This window comes from Cnephaeus nilssonii (genome assembly GCF_951640355.1).
Source record: "Cnephaeus nilssonii genome assembly, chromosome: 8".
In the NCBI taxonomy this organism is placed as follows: Eukaryota; Metazoa; Chordata; class Mammalia; order Chiroptera; family Vespertilionidae; genus Cnephaeus; species Cnephaeus nilssonii.
In genome coordinates this window covers 19,224,838-19,247,195 of record NC_137079.1, presented here as the reverse complement: position 1 = coordinate 19,247,195, position 22,358 = coordinate 19,224,838, and the positions used below count along the sequence as shown (strand labels likewise).

Genomic DNA, 22,358 nt, shown 5'->3' with positions numbered 1-22,358 from the left:
TTCAATTCTGAGTTGTGATTATTTTTAATGCTATGAAATTTTAAAGACACACTTTTATTTAACAAAAAGGCCTGAAATATTTTGGGTGTTAACTATATTCCAATACTTCACTTAAAGTACTGGCTTGCTTTGATGCTTCAGTAAAGACATGGTCCAAAGAGGGGGGTTGCTTATCAAAATCATAAGCATCAAAAAGTTTCCTCCCAACAAGATCCAGTAATAAGCTTTAACACTTTTTGAGACATTCTAATTACAAAAAATTCAAAATCAAATTATGAAGCCAATTTGCTGAGAACTAGCAAACAACATAACCCACTAGACAATGAGTTTGGGAGATACAGAGTGTTCAGTCATGTTTTGCTGCTTTAATAATTATTAGAGAAATAACAAGCATTTATTTCTGGATTTTTCTGGATTGGGCTTAAAATTTATAGGTGAAAAACTGTATAGATGAAAAAAATTGCAGTTGTTGGCACAATACCAAAGTGGAACAAACGAACAACACTTCTGTGATTGCATGTTTTGTATAGCACGTGGGAGGGCTGCAGAATCGCTGAAATTAATATGTGGAAAATAGCTGCACTGGTTCCTTAGAGGTATATGGAAACTATCACATGTACTCACTCAGCTTGTAAATCTTTGCAAAGGCTCTGATGAAAAATGATCACGTTTCTTTATTATAATTAAAATATAGTGGTCTCAGATGTTTTTCTAAAGAAGTAAAAATATGAGACATAGATAATATGAGCACTTTGTTTAAAAAAGAGAAGAACTTAAGGAACTATAATTTAAATGTTTTTCAAGGAGATTTATTAAAATATGATTGGATTGTATGCCTGAGATTAGTACAGAATAACAAGATGTCCCCATATAATAAATGGACCTCATATTTTATAGATTATAATTCTCAGCTTCTGGTATTTTTTTTATTTTGATCTGAGAAAACCTTAAAGAAAACTATGAAATTTATGCCTCCTGACTCACTATGATAAGTATAGGGGTGCCATGCTTGTGTTGTATTTACACCAAGTCATCAGAACCAAAGACTAAAACTGACCCATTTTAATTCTTTGCTCTAGGTATATAGATTTGAATATACAGGTGATCAAAAAGTAAAACTCTAAGATTAATTTTAAAACAATAAACACTAATAGTCATGTGAAATAATTCAAACCTGAAATATATTTTTCTACATATTCTTTCATTTTTATCTTACTTTAAATTTTTGAAAAGACTTTTACCTATTAACTTTATTTTGGCTTATAATTATTACCTATCAAAGAGATGTTTAACAATCGAGGTGATTCCTAGTCTTTTATTCACTCCGACAGATGATATTGACTTTTATAACTTGCCAGCTATACAACCAACACAACTTGTCTTCTCCTAGAACTGCTTCTACTCTTAAAAGAAAAGAGTTTGAGGGGAAAAAGCAGTTCTGGGAAGTACCTGTTCATGAGGTTGCATGAGACACTCTGCAGACAACCCATGTCTAGAACAGCACAGGGAACAGTGAAACATTTCTTACAAAATGGCATTTTTGTTCAGTGTTATGATTGTAAAACATGTGTCTTTTGAGATGTATTTTATTACTAACAAACAATGAAGGTTTTTTTTTAGAACTGGAATATAAATATTTGTATACTACTTACATGATGTATGGGATTGGCCTTCTTAATAATTTCGTGTGCTTTTTCCCCCCCATTTTGCTAATTACTCTATTAGCTCTTTAACAAACTCGCTCTTCTTTGTCAACACTTAAGTCACAAGCTAATATTCTGGAGCAGAAGTCAATGTTTATGATGGCATGTTTTTTTTCTCATGTAGGACAAGCAGTGCTATTTTAGAACAGTGGGACTCCACTATTGGTCATCATTTCACTGCAAGAGTAAACAGTCCTGTACAACATGTGGTCTAAATATCAAGAGTTTAATTTAAATGTATGGCACAATAAATACGTGCTTTTTAATGAGACCTGTTAATATTAACTTACAAGGTTTAAATATTTAATGTACTGATAATTTTATTGTTTTATTCTGCCTGTTGAGAGAGAATAACTGTGATACTTCTGAATGGTGCATCAACTCCTTCAGGTGATAGGACAGAGTGCTATTATAAATATATCTATAAAGAACTGCAGTGCATAAAAGAACATCTGCCTTCTTCACACAATGCTGCTACAACACTAAATCCATTTCCAAACGCATGCAGTTTGTTTTTTTTATAATTAGCAAGATCAATCTAAATTCCATTTATAAAAATAGTTATGAAACAGTAAGTTACTGTTAAGTGTAAAAGTTCTGTTTGTAAAAAATCTCTGTACTTCTGCATCTTTTAGTTATCCTGTTTGTTTTGCTGGTGATAACTGGGGTAAAAAACAACATTATCTTTCAGCTTAATTCACACATTGGATGGAGAAGTAGGTACCAATAGTTAGAGGCCTCTATGATATTTCCACATCTCTTTTAGGTAACAATAATGAAAACCATGAAGAAAGCAACTTTATAAACATGAAGGCAAAAAGGAAAAACAATCGTAAAAAACAACAACCATAATTCTGAATATAACAGAGATGACAAATGGTGTGAACTTTTGAAAACAAATAAAAAGCATTATTCAATAGGATGCAACGAAATTGGAAAAAGAAGCAACAGTACATCATGAGACACGGAGTCATCTGAAAGAAGCAGTTATGGACATAAGCCACAGACAGGATTTCTTTCCTTACTTGCACAAGTATCTTGAGGGGTTTGAAAGGTCTTTCACCATGAAGCACTCGCCTCCATTCACACAGAAAGTTTTCTCCTTCTCTGCACATTTTACAAGATGGCTTGTCCCGGTGGTAGATGTAGATGTAGCTGGATGGAAGATAAAGAAGGGGAAAGGTTTAGAGCTATCTTCCCCCTTTCCAGGCATCCTTTATTCTTAAATTTCTTAAGAGGAAGAGGTCGAAGAAGGTGCAACAGATTCCACTAAACTTTCAGGCTTAATAAACAACAGCAAAGAAGTTAAATAATTTCTGGGTGTAGTTAAACAGAATACAATTATAAAAGGGTGACTATTATTAGCTAATTTAATTACAGTAATAGGAAAAAGGCTCAACGTTTTTTATAACCAGTATTTTATCTTATAGAGAAGTTGAAAAACAGCAAATCTATTGTCTTTAAGTAAAATACATTTTCCAGGAAGGCTCAAAGACAGTGATATGAAGTCATATCAGTGCAACTCAATTTAGATCTCAATTTTTAATGGCAACTAATTTTGACCATATTTTTTAGATATAATATATAGCAAAAAAAATACAAGGTGGCTTATTTGTTCCTTATGAAAAATTATATATTAATTGAATATATATATATATATTATCATATACATTGGGGGGCATTATTTTCAAAATTTCCACTCTATTCTAATTTCCAATCAGAAGAATATTTTTTGAAATGTCCAACTGCCATCATATTTTGGAGGAAATGGAAAGACAGTCTAATATTGCTAAAAATGTACAGTAAGCACAACCATATTCACCCATTTTGAATCACGAGTAGAAATTAGTCTTAATTATGGTTTTTAATATCGTCATATAATAAGGTTGATAGTCACTCATCAAACTTCACAATGATCTGAAAGTGATGCACCCACGGTTTGTGCATGGATTAAACGAAGCCAAAGTTCTCAGTCCTGAGACTCGAAGGGCATTTAGTATCAGAACGTCTCCTCACATCACTGGGAACACACGGGCAATACTCAGTCTCAACCCAAAGCATTCTAATGTACATAATGTATATCAGGACAAAAAACACCAATATGTCCAGCCAATGAAGATTCCATTTACTCTCAGGAAAAAAAAAAATCCACCTTTAGACAAAATGCTGTTCTTGTCTATTGATCATTCTTTGTGATTTTTAATCCTTGTCTTCCTTATTCTTATTTTGTTATCTGCATATGGTATTCAGATGACTGTGTACTTTTATCTAACCTGTCATGTATTACTTTCCATTTTCTTTTGCCTTTCTTTTTCATTTTCTTCACAAGTCCGCATTTTGTTTTGACTTTTAACTCAGCTTCTCCTCTAACCCTGCTTCCTTTTTACTCTACCTGATAGAAACACTGATTAATCAGCGCCAGGCGTCCTCAAACTACGGCCCGCGGGCCACATGCGGGTGTTTTTGCTGTTTTGTTTTTTTACTTCAAAATAAGATATGTGCAGTGTGCATAGGAATTTGTTCATAGTTTTTTTTTTTTTTTAAACTATAGTCCGGCCCTCCAACGGTCTGAGGGACAGTGAACTGGCCTCCTGTTTAAAAAGTTTGAGGACCCCTGAATCAGCCTCTGAATCACTCAAGACCTTTTCTGACTCTTATTCTCCCGTTTTAAAATTAGGCCTGATTTTGGGCCATCTCGCTGTTCTCAGCATGGCTTTCAGGGGTAACAGCAAAGGACAGCTGAAATGACTTGTACTTTGGATATAGATCTGGCCCAAATCCCACCTCCTACTAGTTTTGTGTCCTTGAGCAAGTCATTTAACTACCCAGGTGCTCAATTTTCTCACTTAGAAAACAGGGGCAATGGCTCTCTTACCGAATATTTGTAGAGATTATAAATAAACTGGCACAAAACTGGCACTCAAGGAATAATAGCAGGCATTATTACTGGGCAAGTAGAGAGGGCATTCATTAATCAAATAAAAGCTTGATAATGAAAATTTGGGGATTTCAAAGATGCATGTTATTTTTGAGTTATTAGTATAGATAATTAAAAATGGTTCAATTTTTGTCTTATTATTGAAATAAAAAGTTCTTTTCAAAATGCATTTCAAAGTATCCTTCATGGGTCTACAAGCCAAACAAAAGGCACCAGGGAGAGTGAGGAGAGAGGTGATCTTAATCTTCTATTATCAGCTATATTTTACCATCTTTATCAGGAAGAGGGAATGTCATTGGCAACATTTGGTCTGTAAAATTATAGACAACATGTCTATACATCACATAATTTAACATAATAATATATTTGAACGCCCAAAACGGCTTACTACGGTGCTGTGTGTTAATATTTTCATTCATGGCAATTGCTTTTTAAAAAGTATTAGGAGGAAGTTTGCTTTCAGCATTAAAGGTTTTGCGCTTAAGACTGTCAACTGCTGACAGGATTGCACGGGATGACAAATTGGGCAGGGTATCCTTGCTGCCCCAGGTGACAGTGCAGAAGGGACCACCTGCCCTGTGCTGTCACCACTCATGTCCCTGCAGAGGAACGCAGAGCCTCAAGTGGACCCCAGTGGTCTGAATCCCTGACAGGTTCTACCGATTACCCCTCACCCACGCGGCACAGCGGACACTGTATCAGGCTCTTTCAGAACAAACCCTGAGGCTTTTGCTAAAAATAACAAAACCAACATCCCCCCAAAGCAGACACTCCATATAAGCTGTACACTAACAATAAAGATTAGCAGTGATATAAGCAAGAGACAGATGCACCATACCTCTTCCTTGGACTTCCTGATCTTGTGTTATCACATAGGCAAGACAAATAAATGTGTGCTAATACTAGAAATAATTCCTATTTTTTTTAGTCTTTTAGAAATATTTTCCCCTGAAATAATTATCCTTTTAATGCTATTCTGCAGCTCCAAGTTATGACACATTCATATGAACAGTTCATAGATCATTAGTTGAAACTAGCAATGGGCTATCTGATAGTAAAATAATTCCTGAAGACAATGAAGTAGCAACTAACTCATAGGGTCACAGACTATCATACTTGGCCCTTTAATCTGTTAATAGCAGTGAGAACAGAAATGATCATAGAATTGTAAAGCATCAGAGAACTCCCAGATGATGCAAAGGGTGAACTGACTGGGCACAGCTGTTCTGAACCCACAGACTAACACAGGGGTACATTGTAATTGTCAGAAGAGCCTGGATGGGATGGTGATATGTGCTCCCTTCACATTTGCCAGGTTGTTGTTTTTTTTTTAATTCTCCTTAGTTGAACTAAGTGGACACTCAGTCCTAAGCGGAACTATTAATTTTGCAGTGATCTTTTCTCTTTGGCTTACACACGCTGTATTGCGAAGTCAGACCATTTGGTAATTCTGCCCAGAAATTAATGAAACAGACAAACCAGCCCCTTAAACCAAGCTGTGGCAGCCCCATTCTTTCTGGGAACTTTGGGAGGAATTTATTAGAGGTGAAGCTAAAGGTTTTGCAGATAGAATGTATCTCAATAGATAAAAGAAGACCCTCATAGCTGTCCCTAGAAGGAAGTGAAGTAGATCTCTCTTATTCAGTCCTTAATAAACCCTGCCTCCCCCGCTGTGTGAATAGTTTGTCCTAATTTGGGAGTCTGCCATCTTCTAGTAAGTGTTAAGTGAACAGCAATTAGGAGCACTGCAAAATAAAACTTCATTTCTTTTATGTTGGCCATTTATATGAACACACTCTCCTTAGATGTTTGCAACTACATTATAAGGAAGAAAGTATAAATAAAGCAGTAACTTGTTATCAGAGAATGCACTTGTGGGTGTTTCACTCTTGACCTGGTCTCTCTTGGCAATTTAGATCAGGACTAAGATTTTGTAGACTAAGATCACCATTTCCAGACTCTCCAAATCCCATACCCCACATACTGACTCCCTCCCTCCCTTCCTCCTTCCCTCCTTCTCTTCCTTCCTCCCTTCCTCCTTTTCTCCTTCTCTCCCTCCCTCCCTCTTCCCCTCCCTCCCTTCCTTCCTCCCTCCCTCCCTTTCTCCTTCCCTCCCTCCCTCCTTCCCTCCCTCCTTCCTTCCTCTCTCCCTTCCCTCCTTCCTTTCTCTCTCCCTCCCTTCCTTCCTTCCTTCCTTCCTTCCTTCCTTCCTTCCTTCCTTCCTTCCTTCCTCCCTCTCTACTTCCTTCCCTCCCTCTCTCCCTCCTTTCCTCCTTCCCTCCCTCCCTCCCTTCTTCCTTCCTTTCTTCCTCCTTCTCTCCTTCCCTTCTTTCCACCATTCTTTAATAATTGCCTATTATGTGCAAGGCATAATGATAACAACTAGAGTTACAGAGGTTAAAAATTGTAAGACTGAATAATTCTCCCTAAAAGGAGACCTTTATAGATAAAATGTAGTGACTGAAACACTGGAGTTAGCTAAGGCTCTATTTCACCAGTTATTGTTTTTGTGACTCCTGTCCAGCTAATCTGCCTCAGTAATCTCAGTGTAAAACTGAGATATCTCGGGGTGGCTGTGAAGTGTGAGAAGAGTCTTCAGCTGCAACACTGCACACAAATATATCATACTGTTACTGTTACTAATGGTTGAATAGGGATCAAAGAGAAGCTAAAACATTTCTGCACAGGCTCTGAAATTCTATATAATCAAGTATCAAATGTTGTTTTTTAGTGAATTATTATTCTGTGAAATATGAAGAGAGATGGTCTAATTTCGAAGGGTAACCACTGCATGATTGTAAGCAGTAATCAATAATCTACTCAATTTAAACTTTATCACTGCTTGTCACTAAAACTGCCTATAAAAATAAATGGAAGAACAATTCATGTTAAAAGAAAAGGAAAACCTAACATCTTAAATGTGTAATTATTTTCACCTTTCAAAAATCCACATAATTCTTTAATATTTCTGACTGAACTTGCCAGTTATAGGAAATTAAGTTCACTCACAATATTGTGTCATTTCAACAGTTTAAACCTATAAAATATTAAAAAACACTATGACATCCATAGTATAACAACATTGGGGAAATCATCTTTGACTGGATACTTTAAAAAATATACAGACTATTGTAACTGTATAACTAACCTGGTGATAAAAGCAGTTATTAAAAGTCTACCTTTTAAAAATATCCTATATAATAAAAGTCTACTATGCTAAGTGTCTGGTCGTTCAGTTGGCCATTCAACCAATCAAAGCATAATATGCTAATGATATGCTAAGGCCGCTCAGCTGCTCGCTTTGACATGCACTGACCACCAGGGGGCAGACATTCCAACTGGTAGGTTCACTTGCTGCCCAGCCAATCATGATTGAGCGAGACAGGCTTGACACGCCCTGGAGCCCTCCCTCAGTCCCTCCCTGGCTGGCCAACCTCCCGTGTCCCTCCCCAGCCCGATTGTGCACTGGTGGGGTCCCTTGGCCTGGCCTGTGCCCTCCTGCAATCTGGGACCCCTCAGGGGATGTCGGAGAGCCGGTTTGGGCCTAATCCCGCAGGCCAGGCCAAGGGACCCCACTGATGCACAAATTCGTTCACCGAGCCTCTAGAGAGAGTGTGTGTGTGTGTGTGTGTGTGTGTGTGTGAGTGTGTGTGTGAGTGTGTGTGTATATACACACACACACTTAGTGGCCAGATTATTATGATCTCTGAATGCATAATAATCTGGCCACTCAGTGTGTGTGTGTGTGTGTGTGTGTGTGTGTGTGTGTATATATATATATATATATATATATATATATATATATATATATATATATTAGAGGCCGGTGCATAAATTTGTGCATCAGTGGGGTCCGGCAAGCCTGGCCATGGGGAGGGGACATGGGCAGTTGGCCGGCCTGCCTGCTGCCTGCTGGTCGAACTCCTGGTCAAGGGGACAATTTGCATATTAGCCTTTTATTATATAGGATATACACTGAGTGGCCAGATTATTATGCGTTCAGAGATCATAATAATCTGGCCACTCAGTGTATGTGTGTGTGTATATATATATATATATATATATATATATATATATACACACTATATATATATATGAACTAAAAATTAGGAGTTAATTATGTGTTCACTGTTCTATTGCTAAATATCTTCCCACAAAATCACACAATATTTCCTGTAGAAGGCTAGGCTTTTGCTGCTCAAGGCAGGCTAAAAAAATAATGGCGGAAAGGGAGGCTTACTCTCTTGCTTGTTTTAAGTGGTGTTTTCCTTATCAGTGAAGTAGACAGCAGACAGCAGCAACAGCAGGGCCATTACACAAATGCAATTGCTGATAAGAAGTCACTCTATTCTTCTTTGACAATTAGCAGGAATTAGCATGATTGTACAGTGTTTAACTCAAGGAGCAATCACTAGATCCTGTCCTCCCTAAGAGAATGAGTCTTTTATGAGCAGTTTTTAGGACAATTCTTAATGATCTACTTGCAGGGCATTAAACTAACTCTGCAGTTTTCTCAATGAAATATAAAAAGTTAACATTGTTTATATTCCAATATACAACTGTCACTCACTGCAATATTTCAGGTTGTTGTTTTTAAAACCTTACCTGTGAGATTTTCAATGGCTATGGATTTAGAAATCTGCATGCTTTCTCGCTCTTTGATCTCAGTTTAAAAAATCTGAAATTATTATTCTTGCTTGGAATACAGCTCCTCTGCAATTACATGCTGGACGCTTAGAGCTCCCACTGGCCAAAGAGTGCTTCTGTGGCTCCTGCAAATGAAACTCCGGAGCAGAAGCCGAGCGGAAATGCTGTGATACCTAATGCAGCTTCTGCAGATGCCACGGGAGTGACACTGGTTTCCCAAAGGGAAAGTCCGGAGCCAGACGCAGAACTACTCAAGCACTGTCATTCTGGGTTGGCATCTTTTTTTCCTGAGTAGTAATTCAATGCTATGCCAAATAGCAAATAGGTACTTGAAAAGGAAAAAAAGAAATGACAGGGGGAGATAAAAGAAACCTGTGCTCACTTGGAGGTTCCCAGAGTCAATATTGTGATTTAAAGTAGTATAGTATCGCCTGGCCTGTGTGGTTCAGTGGTTGAATATCAACCTATGAACCAGGAGGTCACAGTTCAAGGTTCAATTCCTGGTCAGGGCACATGCCTGGGTTTTAGGCTCAATCCCCAGTAGGGGGCATGCACGAGACAGCTGATCAATGATTCTACTGAACTCTGCTAAAGAAACAAAAAGGAAAGCCAGGGATGGATCATGATGAGATCATTAACGGAACCAGAAGTTTCTAAAGTAGAATTAGGACATCGCACTTTATGGAACTAAGGTGGAAGTACTTAGAGGTTTGTAGACTACCTACAAGGTGAGTGTTGTCCAAAGAATAAGTTGACACGAAGGCCAGTGAAGATTAAATGGTTTAAACAATGAATTTGGGCTTTGGAATCATTTAAACACACATAGAATGGGGGACCAGAAAGAAACTTAACATATTTTATAGTTTATCCCATATTTAAAAAGAGGATACAAATTGCCTCAAAAGAATAGTTCTGTGGTCTTTAATAAAGTACCTGTAGCTAAGATTTCACAAAAGTACACAGGAAAGGCTGCTTAAGGTCACACGAGAGAATCAGGAAATGCTTGTTTTCTGTTTTATTAAATGATTTTGGGGCTGAAGCCGGTTAATAAGATTGCCTTTTGGTCTCTCTCTCACAGGCTCTCTGGGCACACCCTGACATTATTCTTCCTTCTTCAGCAGAATGAAAAGTGACCTTCGGGTATTTCTCCTCATAAAACGAAATTATAATTTTTGTTATAACACTGATCTCATTTGTAACTGAACAGAAAGCAGAGTCTTAGGTTCCCAGCAGTCGTTGAGCAAATGATATGGTACCATTAGATAGTATTATCCTTAGAAAAATAAAATTGTCAAGAAAGGTTATTTTTCCAACATACAAGTTGTTATTCATTTTCTTTCTTTTTCTTTTTTCCTGTCCTGACAGCGCATTTCACTCCTGACCCAGTGTAATCGGTGTAGTCTGCTGCTTCTGACAGCAACATCTCAGTGGCATAAATGCCGTGTAGGATGTCATGGCTTTTCGGAAAAAGAGGGAGAGTCTCTTCCCACAGTGGATCACTGATTGGGTAAAGTTACAAGAAAGCTACATTTTGTTCCTTACAAAGGAAATAACCTAAAAGCCAAACTCCAGAACTACAGTCCTGCTAGACATTTTCTACTAATCGCTGACAGTTTTATGAGTCTAAAATTTCCATAGCTGGGAGTCGACAAAGTTTCGATCCGTCCCTTGAATCTTTTTCCATCAATACCTATCCTAAAAGATTAAAATCCACCTAGCCTGCAAAGCAAATATTAGCAGTCCATGTGACAGGCTTAATTTGATATACAGGGTATCTCAAAAAATGTATATATACTTTAACAGCTAATAGCTCAATTCTGAAAATAAAATGTATTTTAATAAACACTGCCTTTATAATTATTCAATGTGTGTGTGCACATTTTTGGGGATACCCTATATTTATAGATCTCCTCAGGTTACAAATGGAAGGCACACATTCTTTACTGTACTCTGCAGTGTTCTTTACTGTTTTCTACCAGTATCAATTTTGTTGGGAGAAGGTTGTGTCAATGTAGAAAATGTTCATCTTGTCACTTTCCAGATCAGTCAAATGTTTTGAGGACCCAACAGAACAAAGAGGACTGATCAAAGATTCAGTCATTTGGTGAACTCTAATTTAGAAATGGAAGTAGATGAAAAGTCAAAATATAGAAACTCTAAGGCAAATTCATTTCAAAAAAATTTTGTAAAATTGTGGCATAGCCAAGAATAACAGCCATATGGTCATTTCAATAGATATAGAATTAACATTTGATGAGGTTAAAAATCTGTTTCTATAAAACCATCTGTCCAATATTCTTATCCCTAAAGTCAAACCTGAATTTAATCAAACATCCAGATACAACTACTAATTTACAGGAAGTGTACAGGTCAGAAGAACATTAAATGACACCTTGAAATGCAATTGGCAAAAACCCAGATTACACTATTATTCAACATTGCTCTAACCAATGCAATAAGGTAGGAATAAAAAATTGTGGTAAAACCATAGGAAATGAGAAGATAAAATAATCTATGATATGATTGAATATCACTAGCAAGAAAACCCAATGAAATAAAGGGATTATACTCACAATTGCAAAAGGAAATGTAAATCAATTAGGCCTGCCAGGTATGAATCTAACAATAAATTCACAGAATAGGTACTATAGTAAGAAGTGGAATTAGGTCTATGCTTGGGGGAGGAGAAGGCATTCCATTAAAAGGAAAAGCAAATGAATTTGTGGAGATAGAAAAATGAATGTTCTGTTCCGTGAAAGGCAGCAATTATAATATGGATTATAAATACAAAGGTGAAGTTAATGAAACTATACAATAATAATGCATCCATATCAGAGAAGCCCTTGATAACCTGGATGGAATGAATATTTACCATGGAGAGAGTTAGGTGTTTGAATAGGTTCATAATTAATGGATTTAAGGGTCTATTCTCTAACCTTTAAAGGGGGAGAAAATGGAGATGAATAGTAAAGAAGCTATTACAAAGGTCTAGGTAAGAGAGAAAGATTGCTCAAACTAGCGCACTCATAATGGGAAAGGAATAGGGGCCCGAGTAAGAAATAACACAATTTTGTATTTATATACATTAGAATTAGGTAGGCGCTAAATGCTGGAGCTCATTTGCATTTCACACCTTGCATCCCACCTCTTTCTAAGGCATTCAAACTGCTTAACACAGATTTCCTCATTACTCTCTATGCAGTCTAGGAAACACCCATGGCAGCCAAAGGGCTGAGGTCCATTCTCAATATTCAATACTCCATTGTATAGTGAAGTGAAAATGTCTACGTTACAGCCAAGTCACATGATGGTTTTCTCAGGTGACTATACCACATGCCTGTTGATATAAAGGACCCCACGGAGAATAGATAATGCCAAGGTTACACAGATGCTCAAGGCAGGGATGTCCCTAAAAGTCCTGGGAGCACCTTCATGACAGGAAATGATTTTAGATAAATAATTAATCTAGACTTTCAATATTTTGCATAAAGAAGCCTCCACAAACGTGTAGGGAAACGGGGTCTAGACAATACAGATACAATCTCCCCAGTGTCCCAGGTTTGGGCAGGTCTCTGATCAGTGGCTCTCTAACACAGGAGCTTGAATATTATTCCTTGGACTGTCACCTCTGCAGCTCTAAAACACCAGACTGCCTTTTGCTACATACCATTAGCTGAATTACTGCAATTCTAGGTTTGTGTGATGGTCCTGAACATAAATAGCCAGATTCTGTTTCCATATGCACAACATTTTCCTCACTGAGGTGAAAGGTTACTGCATATAAAGGAATGAAGCAGTAAAAGCATGTTCAAACATATGAATCTTGCTCTGCAACACTTGGCTAATTTCAGTCCGCATATTTTCCCAGAAGTCCCAGGAGTTCCTTTTTCCCAGGTTCGTGATCAGAATAGCAAAACGCCCCTCCTTGTAACGTGATGTGTTATTAAATGTGTATCTGCAGTTTTTAGGTTCCCAGCACAAATTCTAGTAACCAAGTAACACATGGAAATCTAACTTTTTTCAATACACTTATTGTCATTTACACATAACCAATCTGAGCAGGAATAAAACAAGGTTTTGGAGAAACACATCATTTTAAATGCTTCATCTCAAGACAATTTTGCCCTGCCCCCAAAAGACTAAGCTGGACTCATAATATTTAGTTCATAACAGGTTTTGATTCTCTAAAGAGCATATACTTTTTAGAGATGGAGGCAGTGGGGGAGGTAATACTATAAGCAAATCCTGTGCCTTTATAGGCAGTGGGCCAAAATGATAAATTAGTCTCAACTGCATTATGCATAAAGCTTTCCTTAAGCCTTTGTTTTTAGTTGTTGTTTTGAATTTCTGGGCCTCTATATTCCTACCTAACAGGCACCTGTTTTTCTACTGTTGGCATTAAAACATACTGTTCAATGGAAACAGACAGGTGCACACTTTGAACTCTTTTTGCTAAAATACACAATATTTTTTAAAAACTGGAGCCATGTGCTCAGTGTCTTACTCTCATCATCTGGCCTGGCTGTTTCATGTCTATACATCATTCGGTTGTTGGAAGAACTCAATAGAAATCATCCTGCTTATACTTAAAACTGGAAAAGGCCATGTTGAATCACATCATTAAAAAAATGTCGAGGTCAGGGTCTTGCCTGGCTATTTTCCTGCGCTGCCAGAAGCAGGGAATGTGAAGAAGGTCCACACATAAGCTCTTAGTTCTAATTTATTAGTTTCTTTTCTGGTGGCGATAGATCTATCTGTGTATATGGACTAATAAAACACTTCCATCTCTTGGAGCTATCATAATTCAACATGGCTGAGGTCTTCCCTTTTTAAAACATAAACCATTTTGTAGACACTGCAAGTATGTGTTTAGTACAGATCTTGGTTCTTTCCATTCATCACTGAGCTGCTGCTTACCCGCGGGCTAATGAAGAAAACCAGTTAAAGCGGGAGATCGTGGCTGTTCAGCACACCAGCTGAAAGGGAACCCTGGCTCTGCAAAGCCACCTAAAAATCACAGCACCACATCCTAGGCACTTTACCTAATTAATTCCTCACATTCCCATGCAGGAGTCAAGTGTCTTCAGTTAAGATTTGTCATTTATTCTAAAGCTTTCAAGACATCCAATACTTTGCAACACCTAATGTTACGTCTAGTAAAAAATTTGCACTGGTATTCTGCTCAACTAGGCATTGCTAACACCTACTGAGAATTTTCCAGTTCAGAAACTGCAGAATCTATAAGTTCTTTGGTGTATCTTATATGCATAGCCCATGGACACGGGCAATAAGGTATAGTGAAGACCTGGGGGGGTGTGGGTTGGGGCTATCTGTAATACTATGAACAATAAAAATACTAAAACAATTTTTTTTAAAAAAAGAAACTGCAGAATCCAGTGCCCACCACAATGGGGAGACATGTGCAGTTAGTTAGCTCCTGTACCGAGGGAGAGTTTGTAGATGACAGGCAAGTTCTTGTTCTGTTTCTAGGCAGAAAACAAGGTCTTCCTTGGCAAGAGTTCTTGTTAATAAGAAGAAACCAGACCTCTGACCATAGTCTTTGAAAACGTCTGGTTTATTCATGGCTTTCCCCTTAAGAAATCCTTACTTCTGAAGAATTTTGAAATACAGGACACTTTTGTTGTTAGAGTTAGGATTTTTCTTTGTTACACACCTTTTTGGAGTGTTGGACATAGGGATGTAACTGTCTTTTCATAGCCACTAGTCACAGGTGGAGACACTTCCTGTTAAAGATGTTATATACTAGGAACTCTAATGCCAGGATTTTTCTCAAAGTCTGAAGAACTCAGGAAAGTGAGGCATTGTTCTACAGAATCCACACAAGTCCCCGGAATTAAATGGTGTAATAAAAAAAGGATCTTAATTACCAGACAGATATGGCAAGAATTCAGCAATCCTTCATTGTCCCTCATGCTGTTCTCCATTAAAAGTTTGTGAGAATCTGTTGAATGGCTATATGGATCCCTCACAGCCATTGGACTGCGCATAAGGTGCATGCTTGGGGAGCCAACTCCCCACTTGCCAGAACTTTTCATACGTGTGTGTGTGTGTGTGTGTGCCCGAGTGCGTTCATGCATGTGCTAATGCACACATGCATGTGTGCCTTTGACTGTGGCTTACCTTACTTGGGAAAATCAAACTGCACTCTGTCACCCACTGACTGAAAGGCTGCTTTAAATTCTTCAGTGTCTTTGTTTGTTTGTTTTTGTAAAAGAAATGACAGGAACTGATGGATTCATTGGTAAGTAAGGAAAGGAGGCTATTTTGTCCTTAACTAAATCTCATCATTTCTGTAATCAAAAGCCCTTTTCATAGAGCTAGAAAAGTGCCCATGACATCCCAGAGTTTCTCCCCCATTTTTTGTAGACTTTTTGTTTGTTTTAGTCTCATCACTTGATATTAATTCATCATAAAATAAAAAATAATTTTAAGTGGACTGAATATCAGCGAATTCATTAGTTAACAATACTACTAGAATATATGATTATTCTTTAATTTTTTAATTCAATTTTATCCTTTGATAAATTCAATCCTCCAAATATACACTTGGTAATTTTGTCAGTTTTCATTTTTGCTTGTATGTTTGTTTGCTTTGAAGATTTGAAGACCATTTCATCTGTGAATTATTTTAGTTGTAAATGACACATTTTAGTTGTTCGAAGGTGAACAAGCAGAACACATGGGTGAACAGATGGAAATTATAAATGAAAGCAGAGTGTCAAAATATTTCTTCTGAAGTCAGAACGAGACATTGGCAAACCCATAGCAATATCTACAGAAAATGTTGGCTGCACATATTTAAGAATAAAAAGAACTTACCCAGAATGTCAGAGAGAAAAAGTAAACAACAACAGCAAATAAAGTAGTGTGATGAAGGATGTGTGGGAGAGAAGGAGACAATAGAAAGTATGTTGGCACTGTGAAAACTTAGCTCTTCTGGGGACCTAACTGTGAATCTGAAGTTCAATTCAATTAGGAAGGTCTGGGATGATTGTGATGTATTTAGACAGTCACATGAAGGTTTACAGCTACTGGAAGGACTTCTGATGCTAACGTGAAAGGCGGTTACTTTCCTCTATTTGTTTCTTCCTGTTGATTACACCATATTCCTCGGGCTGAAAAATTTCTATTTATGGTAATGACTAGCTTCAAATCCTCACATGAAGTTTGAGTTTCCCATGCAGAACTATAACAATAGTATCATGGCAACAAAGCAAGTTACAGACATTGAAAAATTCTCATGAAATGCAATCTGTTAAATGGACAATGTAATATATGCCCCTGGAATCACAGCCTATAGATGAGACAGGTAGAATGAGTATTCTAATATATATATATATATATATATATATATATATATATATATATATAGAGAGAGAGAGAGAGAGAGAGAGAGAGAGAGAGAGAGAGAGAGGGAGAGAGAGAGCTAGGTGGCGTCATGACCAAACAAATGACGGGTCACCATGAAGTGCATGGAGCACCTCTCCGTCCTCCCGCTGCCCCAGCCCTTGAGCCGCTCACCATGACGGGGGGCTAGTGGCGGGGCGTACTGGGGACTGTTGAGCTCAGTGGCGTGCTGCTTTGTGGGGTGGCCGTGAGCTTAGGGGAGCAGTCACCTAGGCGGCAGCGAGTTTCGCGGAGTAGTCAAGGGGCAGGGGGAACCTCGCAGAGCAGTCGAGGGGCCATGAGCATTGCGGAGCATCCGGGGGTGGGGAGCTTCATGTAGCATCACAGGGCGGCAGAGGCCATGCGACAGAGGCCCGGCTAGGCCTAGGGACCCTAACCACGCACGATTTCGTGCACTCTGGGCCTGTAGTACTAGTATATAAAGGTCAAAAGAGAGACAGTGACCAAGTAGGAAGTGAGGTATGTCTTCTGACTTGTGGGACTAGTGCTCCGGGCTAAGGACAACACTGCTGACCATTTTAGCAACCCTGAAAAAGAAGTCATGAATGATACAATTCTAAAGTTAAGAAATATGTCTAATGTATTAAAATGTTTGCTCTATTTTACAAGAAACTCGGAAACTACGCATAGCCCAAGGTCAGAACAAAGTCCCAACTATTCTTAGATCACTGAACTTGAGGAGCAGAGGTCCAGACAGATAGAATCAATCCATCATTATGTAAGTGATCACAAGAACTACCTACCAGGGTGGCGTTCAAGTCTTGACCATACAACCCTAAAAATAATCAGGGACATTTTCTAATCAAAATAACAAAGAGAACGTGCCCTCAATGCTCAACTAAAGTTGATGACTTAATGAGGTAAAAATGATATGTTCTAAATTAGATAAGAAGTAATCATTTTAATGAGGATGACATAGATCTGTACTGATTCCACATTTAGTGCTTGCTATGTGTAGCATTTCTAATTCCCCCGGCATAATTTAGAATAAGAGATAAGTTTCTTAAAATTTTTTTCATAAGTTGAAGAATATGCACAGTTGCTGCCAACTAGCAAGAGAATGCTCAATTCCCCAACACACTTCTCTCAATCCTTATGTCCAACTCTTTTGTCAAAAAAATAATAACAAAGAGGCCTGCTTGTTAATCTGTCTGAGGCTACTAAACTCTTTACAGGCCATTCCCACTAAATATATCATCCAAAATGTAACTTAAATTTAAAAATAAAAAAATTTAAATCAGACTATCTTCTTTACTTGTGATAGAAATTGCCCCTTTCTGTCTCAGAAGCATTAAAGTCAGAGAGACCATCTTGATTCTTTCACATGCTAGAAGAACTAACATCTATAAAGTACTGTTTGGCATATGGTTTCTACAAAGTGCAGGAGACTGAACCATCAGAGTCATTATTGGCTCAAAGAGCGAAGTATAAGAAAAAGGGTCACTACTTTCTCAGGTGAATTCCTTTGCCCAATATGCATCAGACCTTGAAATCTTAAAAATCACTGTCATCTTTCTGGGAATAAGATAACCCTTCTGCTGCCTTTCTTATTGCAGGAGAAATAAATCCACCCTTTCTCAGTAGTCATATTTCTAGAAACACAACCCATCCTAAAATATATCCCAATGAAGCCAAAAGTCAAAGTCCAAAGAGGAATGTTAAGTATGCTCAGAATTACCACTTCCACTGAGCATGCTGTCTACTATGTTCTGGCTTTATGGTGATCTTCAAGGTAGGTTGAGGGAAAAACACAAAAGAAATAAGAAGCAGAGAGAAAAGGCATGACGGCAAAGAGGGAGGAGTTCTCTGCATACTATATTTTCTTCTTAAGCACTTGCTCTTTATATAAAAAATCTACTGTATCTTTTTCTTCATAAGCTTATCTTCTGAGGTAGAAATCAGATTCACCTAAGAAAGTAGGTATCTGGCATTGATAATGTTTGTAGTAAATTGGAAAGGAATGTCTTTTGCTTTTATTTTTTCTGATCCTCCCCTTTTTTGAGGGGAAATAAATGCTGAAGAAAACTCAAAAGTTATCTACATGGTAAAGGCAATATAATTCTTAGCAAAGAACAAGAAGACCCATAGTCATTAAGTACAGTGTGCCAGATATTCTAGCCTGTAGTCATCACAACAGTCCTAAGAAATAGGTAACATTTTACCCTTTTCACAGATGAAGAAACTGAGGCTGAAAGAGGTGAAATAGCAAGCCTTTGTTCTCAGTACAACAAACAACGTGGAGAGAAATTCCGAGGCAGGTTGACTGCAAGGCTGACAATATATCCACTAACGCATTCTCTCTTATGATTCTTTCATTCCAGAACTACACATCTGATATTGGAGTAAAAAATAAACAAACAACCACAAAATTGAAATTCTTTCCAAAGACTATTAGAGAAGCCATATTCTTCCACCTTCCAGAAAGGGTCACTTTCTGAATATTTGCCAGTGTTTGTAAACTGTATGTCAGGGAATGACTCTTACAATATTACTTTTAGATTATGCTTTCTTAGCAGAAGACAGGAGGCCAATGTTGGTCAAAGGAATGCTATTTTTGTCTTAACTCAGGGAAAATGCTCAGTCCTTGTTATCCAGTATTCTGTTTTCTGTTTCAGAATAAAACGATTATCATTTCAGTTAGCTTTCCTAAGAACTAGAAAACTAAACTTATCCTGAATAGTTCAGTCTAAATTAGGAAAGATGTCAGAAATTTGTTGCAGGGTTGTAATGGATACGATTTAACATCCATTCAAATTAGTCTCATTTTCTTTTAAAAATTATTTTTAGGAAAATAATTTAATTTCATGTATTAGTAATCACAAATTAAAAAAATGACCTCTTTTTTTTATGAAGCAAAGTAAGAGAAATTATGCATGTGCATATAGATGCATATACAAATAGAAATACAGAGTTATAGACATCTTTGAGGAGTTATGACAGCGAGAACTATTCCAAATGAAATGCTAAATTTAGTTATGATGCCTGCACAATATTTAATATTTGCATAAGATCGCTGATTGACCTCAATGCAATATTAATACCACTAGTTCTTTTCATAACTGATTGTGGTCAGCAAAGAGATAGGGGAAAAGAAAGAAAAATGTATGTTCCTGAGAGATGCATATGCATTATATAAAATGAAAAATTATTTCAAGTGACATGTGAAATGAGGCTCATTTTGTTGACTCATCATTTTCTTTAAACTCATTTTCACATAACATATAAATCACCCACAAGAAGGTTTTAAAAATGGGTCTTGTGGTAGCACCCCTAATTGATAGTTAAATCGTGAAAACCAATTAATTTAAATGAGCAATTCTTAGCAAAACACACTATTCTAAATCTAAGCTTTATTTCAGTTAAGTTACATGTTAAGGATCATCTAATCAGATTTGCTTTACATACTCATCCCTAAAAAAAAACACAATGCTGCAAAGAGTGGCAGACATGATTAAAGTACTTACTAATGGCAAATGACTACAAAATTAGAATTTATAAAATAGAGTTGATTTGCCTAATTTTCAACAACTGCTTCTCTATTCAGTAGACTTTTACTAAATTGTTATTCAGTTGACTGTACTAAGTCTTATCTTCACTTGTTTAAAATTGAAATATTGCAGTATAAGCCAGTGATTTGTTTAAAATAAGTTAAAGCTATGGAAGAAATCTGAGGATCATAGAATTTTATATTTATTTCTGCAGTCAAATAAGACAATGGAGGCACAGAGCAAAATGGTTATATAGTTTTTGAAACTATTTACGTGCGTGTAAGAGACATGACTAAAATATTGAACTTCGTGCTTTCAAATGCACCATTAACATTTTTAGCTCAGCATCCTTTATTTCCTAAAAATAAGCAGTCAGTGTTGAGCAGAAATGCCAAGAAATCAATGAAAAGTAATTAGGAAGAGTGTTTCATGTCCTTGAGAAAAGCTTTGAAGGCAGAAAGGGAAGCTTTGGCACAGAGGCCAGTCAACATTCTTCGGTTGTTTTTTCCAAAATAAAAAGAAAAGGTGATCAATTCTATTACTTTATTAACAAGTCACCATATAAATGTCAAGTGCCACCCGGGGCCATATTGCAGTTGATGTGGTTTTCCATAACAAAACCCGCAGTGGAAAGCTACCTTGGACAGCCAACTGCTATGTGCAGTATTAGATATACCCATGTGTGATGGGCAACAGAGAAAAAAACCTCATTTTAACACTTAGTTGCTTTAACTATTTCTATCATCTCTGAGGAAAGATATGGAGGGAAAGAAAATCATTATTGAGTAACTTCAATGTGCCAGGGAAAACATATACATGACCTACTTCATAAAGCACTCATAATAACCTGTAAATTCTGTATTATTTATCCCACTTATCAAAAGTAAACAACGTTTCAAAGAGATTAAAGAGTCTGCCAGGGTCCTGCAGATGAAACATTTCAGTTGAGATTCAAACTCTGATTACAAAGTCCCTGTGCTTTCCAAGAGCCCAGTGGAGAATTTTAAATGGTGGTTCTTATTATTTTCGAGGGCCATACACTTCTTCCAGAATCTGGGGAATGCTGCAGGTTTTTGTTTACATGTGCAAATAAAAACCAGCATATAATTTTTGGATTTTATGGCTCCCCTCTCCTCTGAAGCCAACTCATAGTTATTCCATGGATCTCCAGTTAACAATTCTTCATGTGGGGTCGGACTCTGAAAGACCCTTGACTTCTAGAATTCAGAGCCCTCAATTCATGATTCCCTGAAACATAAGAGAAAAAGCTACTCCCCTCTGTTCATTATTGTTACTTGCATTATTTCAGAGGCCTTTCTCAATAATCTGTGTCAACTATATTAGAGGCAAATGTAAGATCATTTAAGAATATCTCCAAAATTATTGCAGATCATGATAGGATACAATAACATAACTTAGGAAATGAAAGCTTATTTAGGAGGGTGTTTTTTTTTATGTAAGTAAAATTTAACCTTTAGGAGTTTATGTCACTATGGCTTACAGATCAGCTATGATAATGAAAGAATATTTTATTTAAAAGGGCCCCATAGCTTAAAAAAAACCCACAAATCCTTTGACTTTACAACTTAAGAAGCTACTGGGGGTAGGGCAGGAAAGAAGAGGGTCTCTAGCTACTTAATAGTCGTAGACATTCTTATTTTAAAGTTTGGACTAGCATTATTCAAGATAGAAACTCAATTTTCTGAGAGAGCGCTGTGGTATCAACCTAATGTCACTAAAAATTACATTCCTCCTAAAAGAAACAAAACACAAATATCATGAATCTTTTAGACATATTTTTATTTATGTGTTTTTTGTTTTGAAGTACGTAACTTCAAAACACCAGGAAGCTGCATTTAAACCATTTTTATAATATAATTTTAATTTAAAAAGTCTAAGGTGAAATATTTTAACATTTAATATGGAAATTTATTCATATAATTCTACATATTGTTGGCCATGAAACATAAACAAGTGCAATTGCCTGAAGAGTTAAGGTAACACTTTATTTCACATTCAATTTCATTGACACAATCTCTGACTAATTTTTTCCTCCTGAATTGTTCTGAACACAATTTTGAGGAAGCACTTTGCAATAGTGACATTTGCTCCTCCTGTCCCTCTCTGCAGAGTATGATGAAAGATTAGAAAGAT

The 22,358-nt window shown here is 37.0% G+C and overlaps 1 protein-coding gene across 8 annotated transcripts in view; it reads right to left on the bottom strand.

Annotated features, from left to right (window-relative positions):
• The window catches only part of NRG1 (neuregulin 1), a gene marked incomplete at both ends in the record, with an annotated part of 981,791 nt that overhangs the window by 33,391 nt on the left and 926,042 nt on the right, over positions 1 to 22,358 (bottom strand). For all 8 annotated transcript variants that reach the window (XM_079779295.1, XM_079779291.1, XM_079779290.1 and 5 more), the window contains one exon: positions 2,729 to 2,858. In XM_079779295.1, coding sequence (XP_079635421.1) covers positions 2,729 to 2,858 — 130 coding nt within the window. The remainder of the gene's footprint in view (positions 1 to 2,728; positions 2,859 to 22,358) is intronic.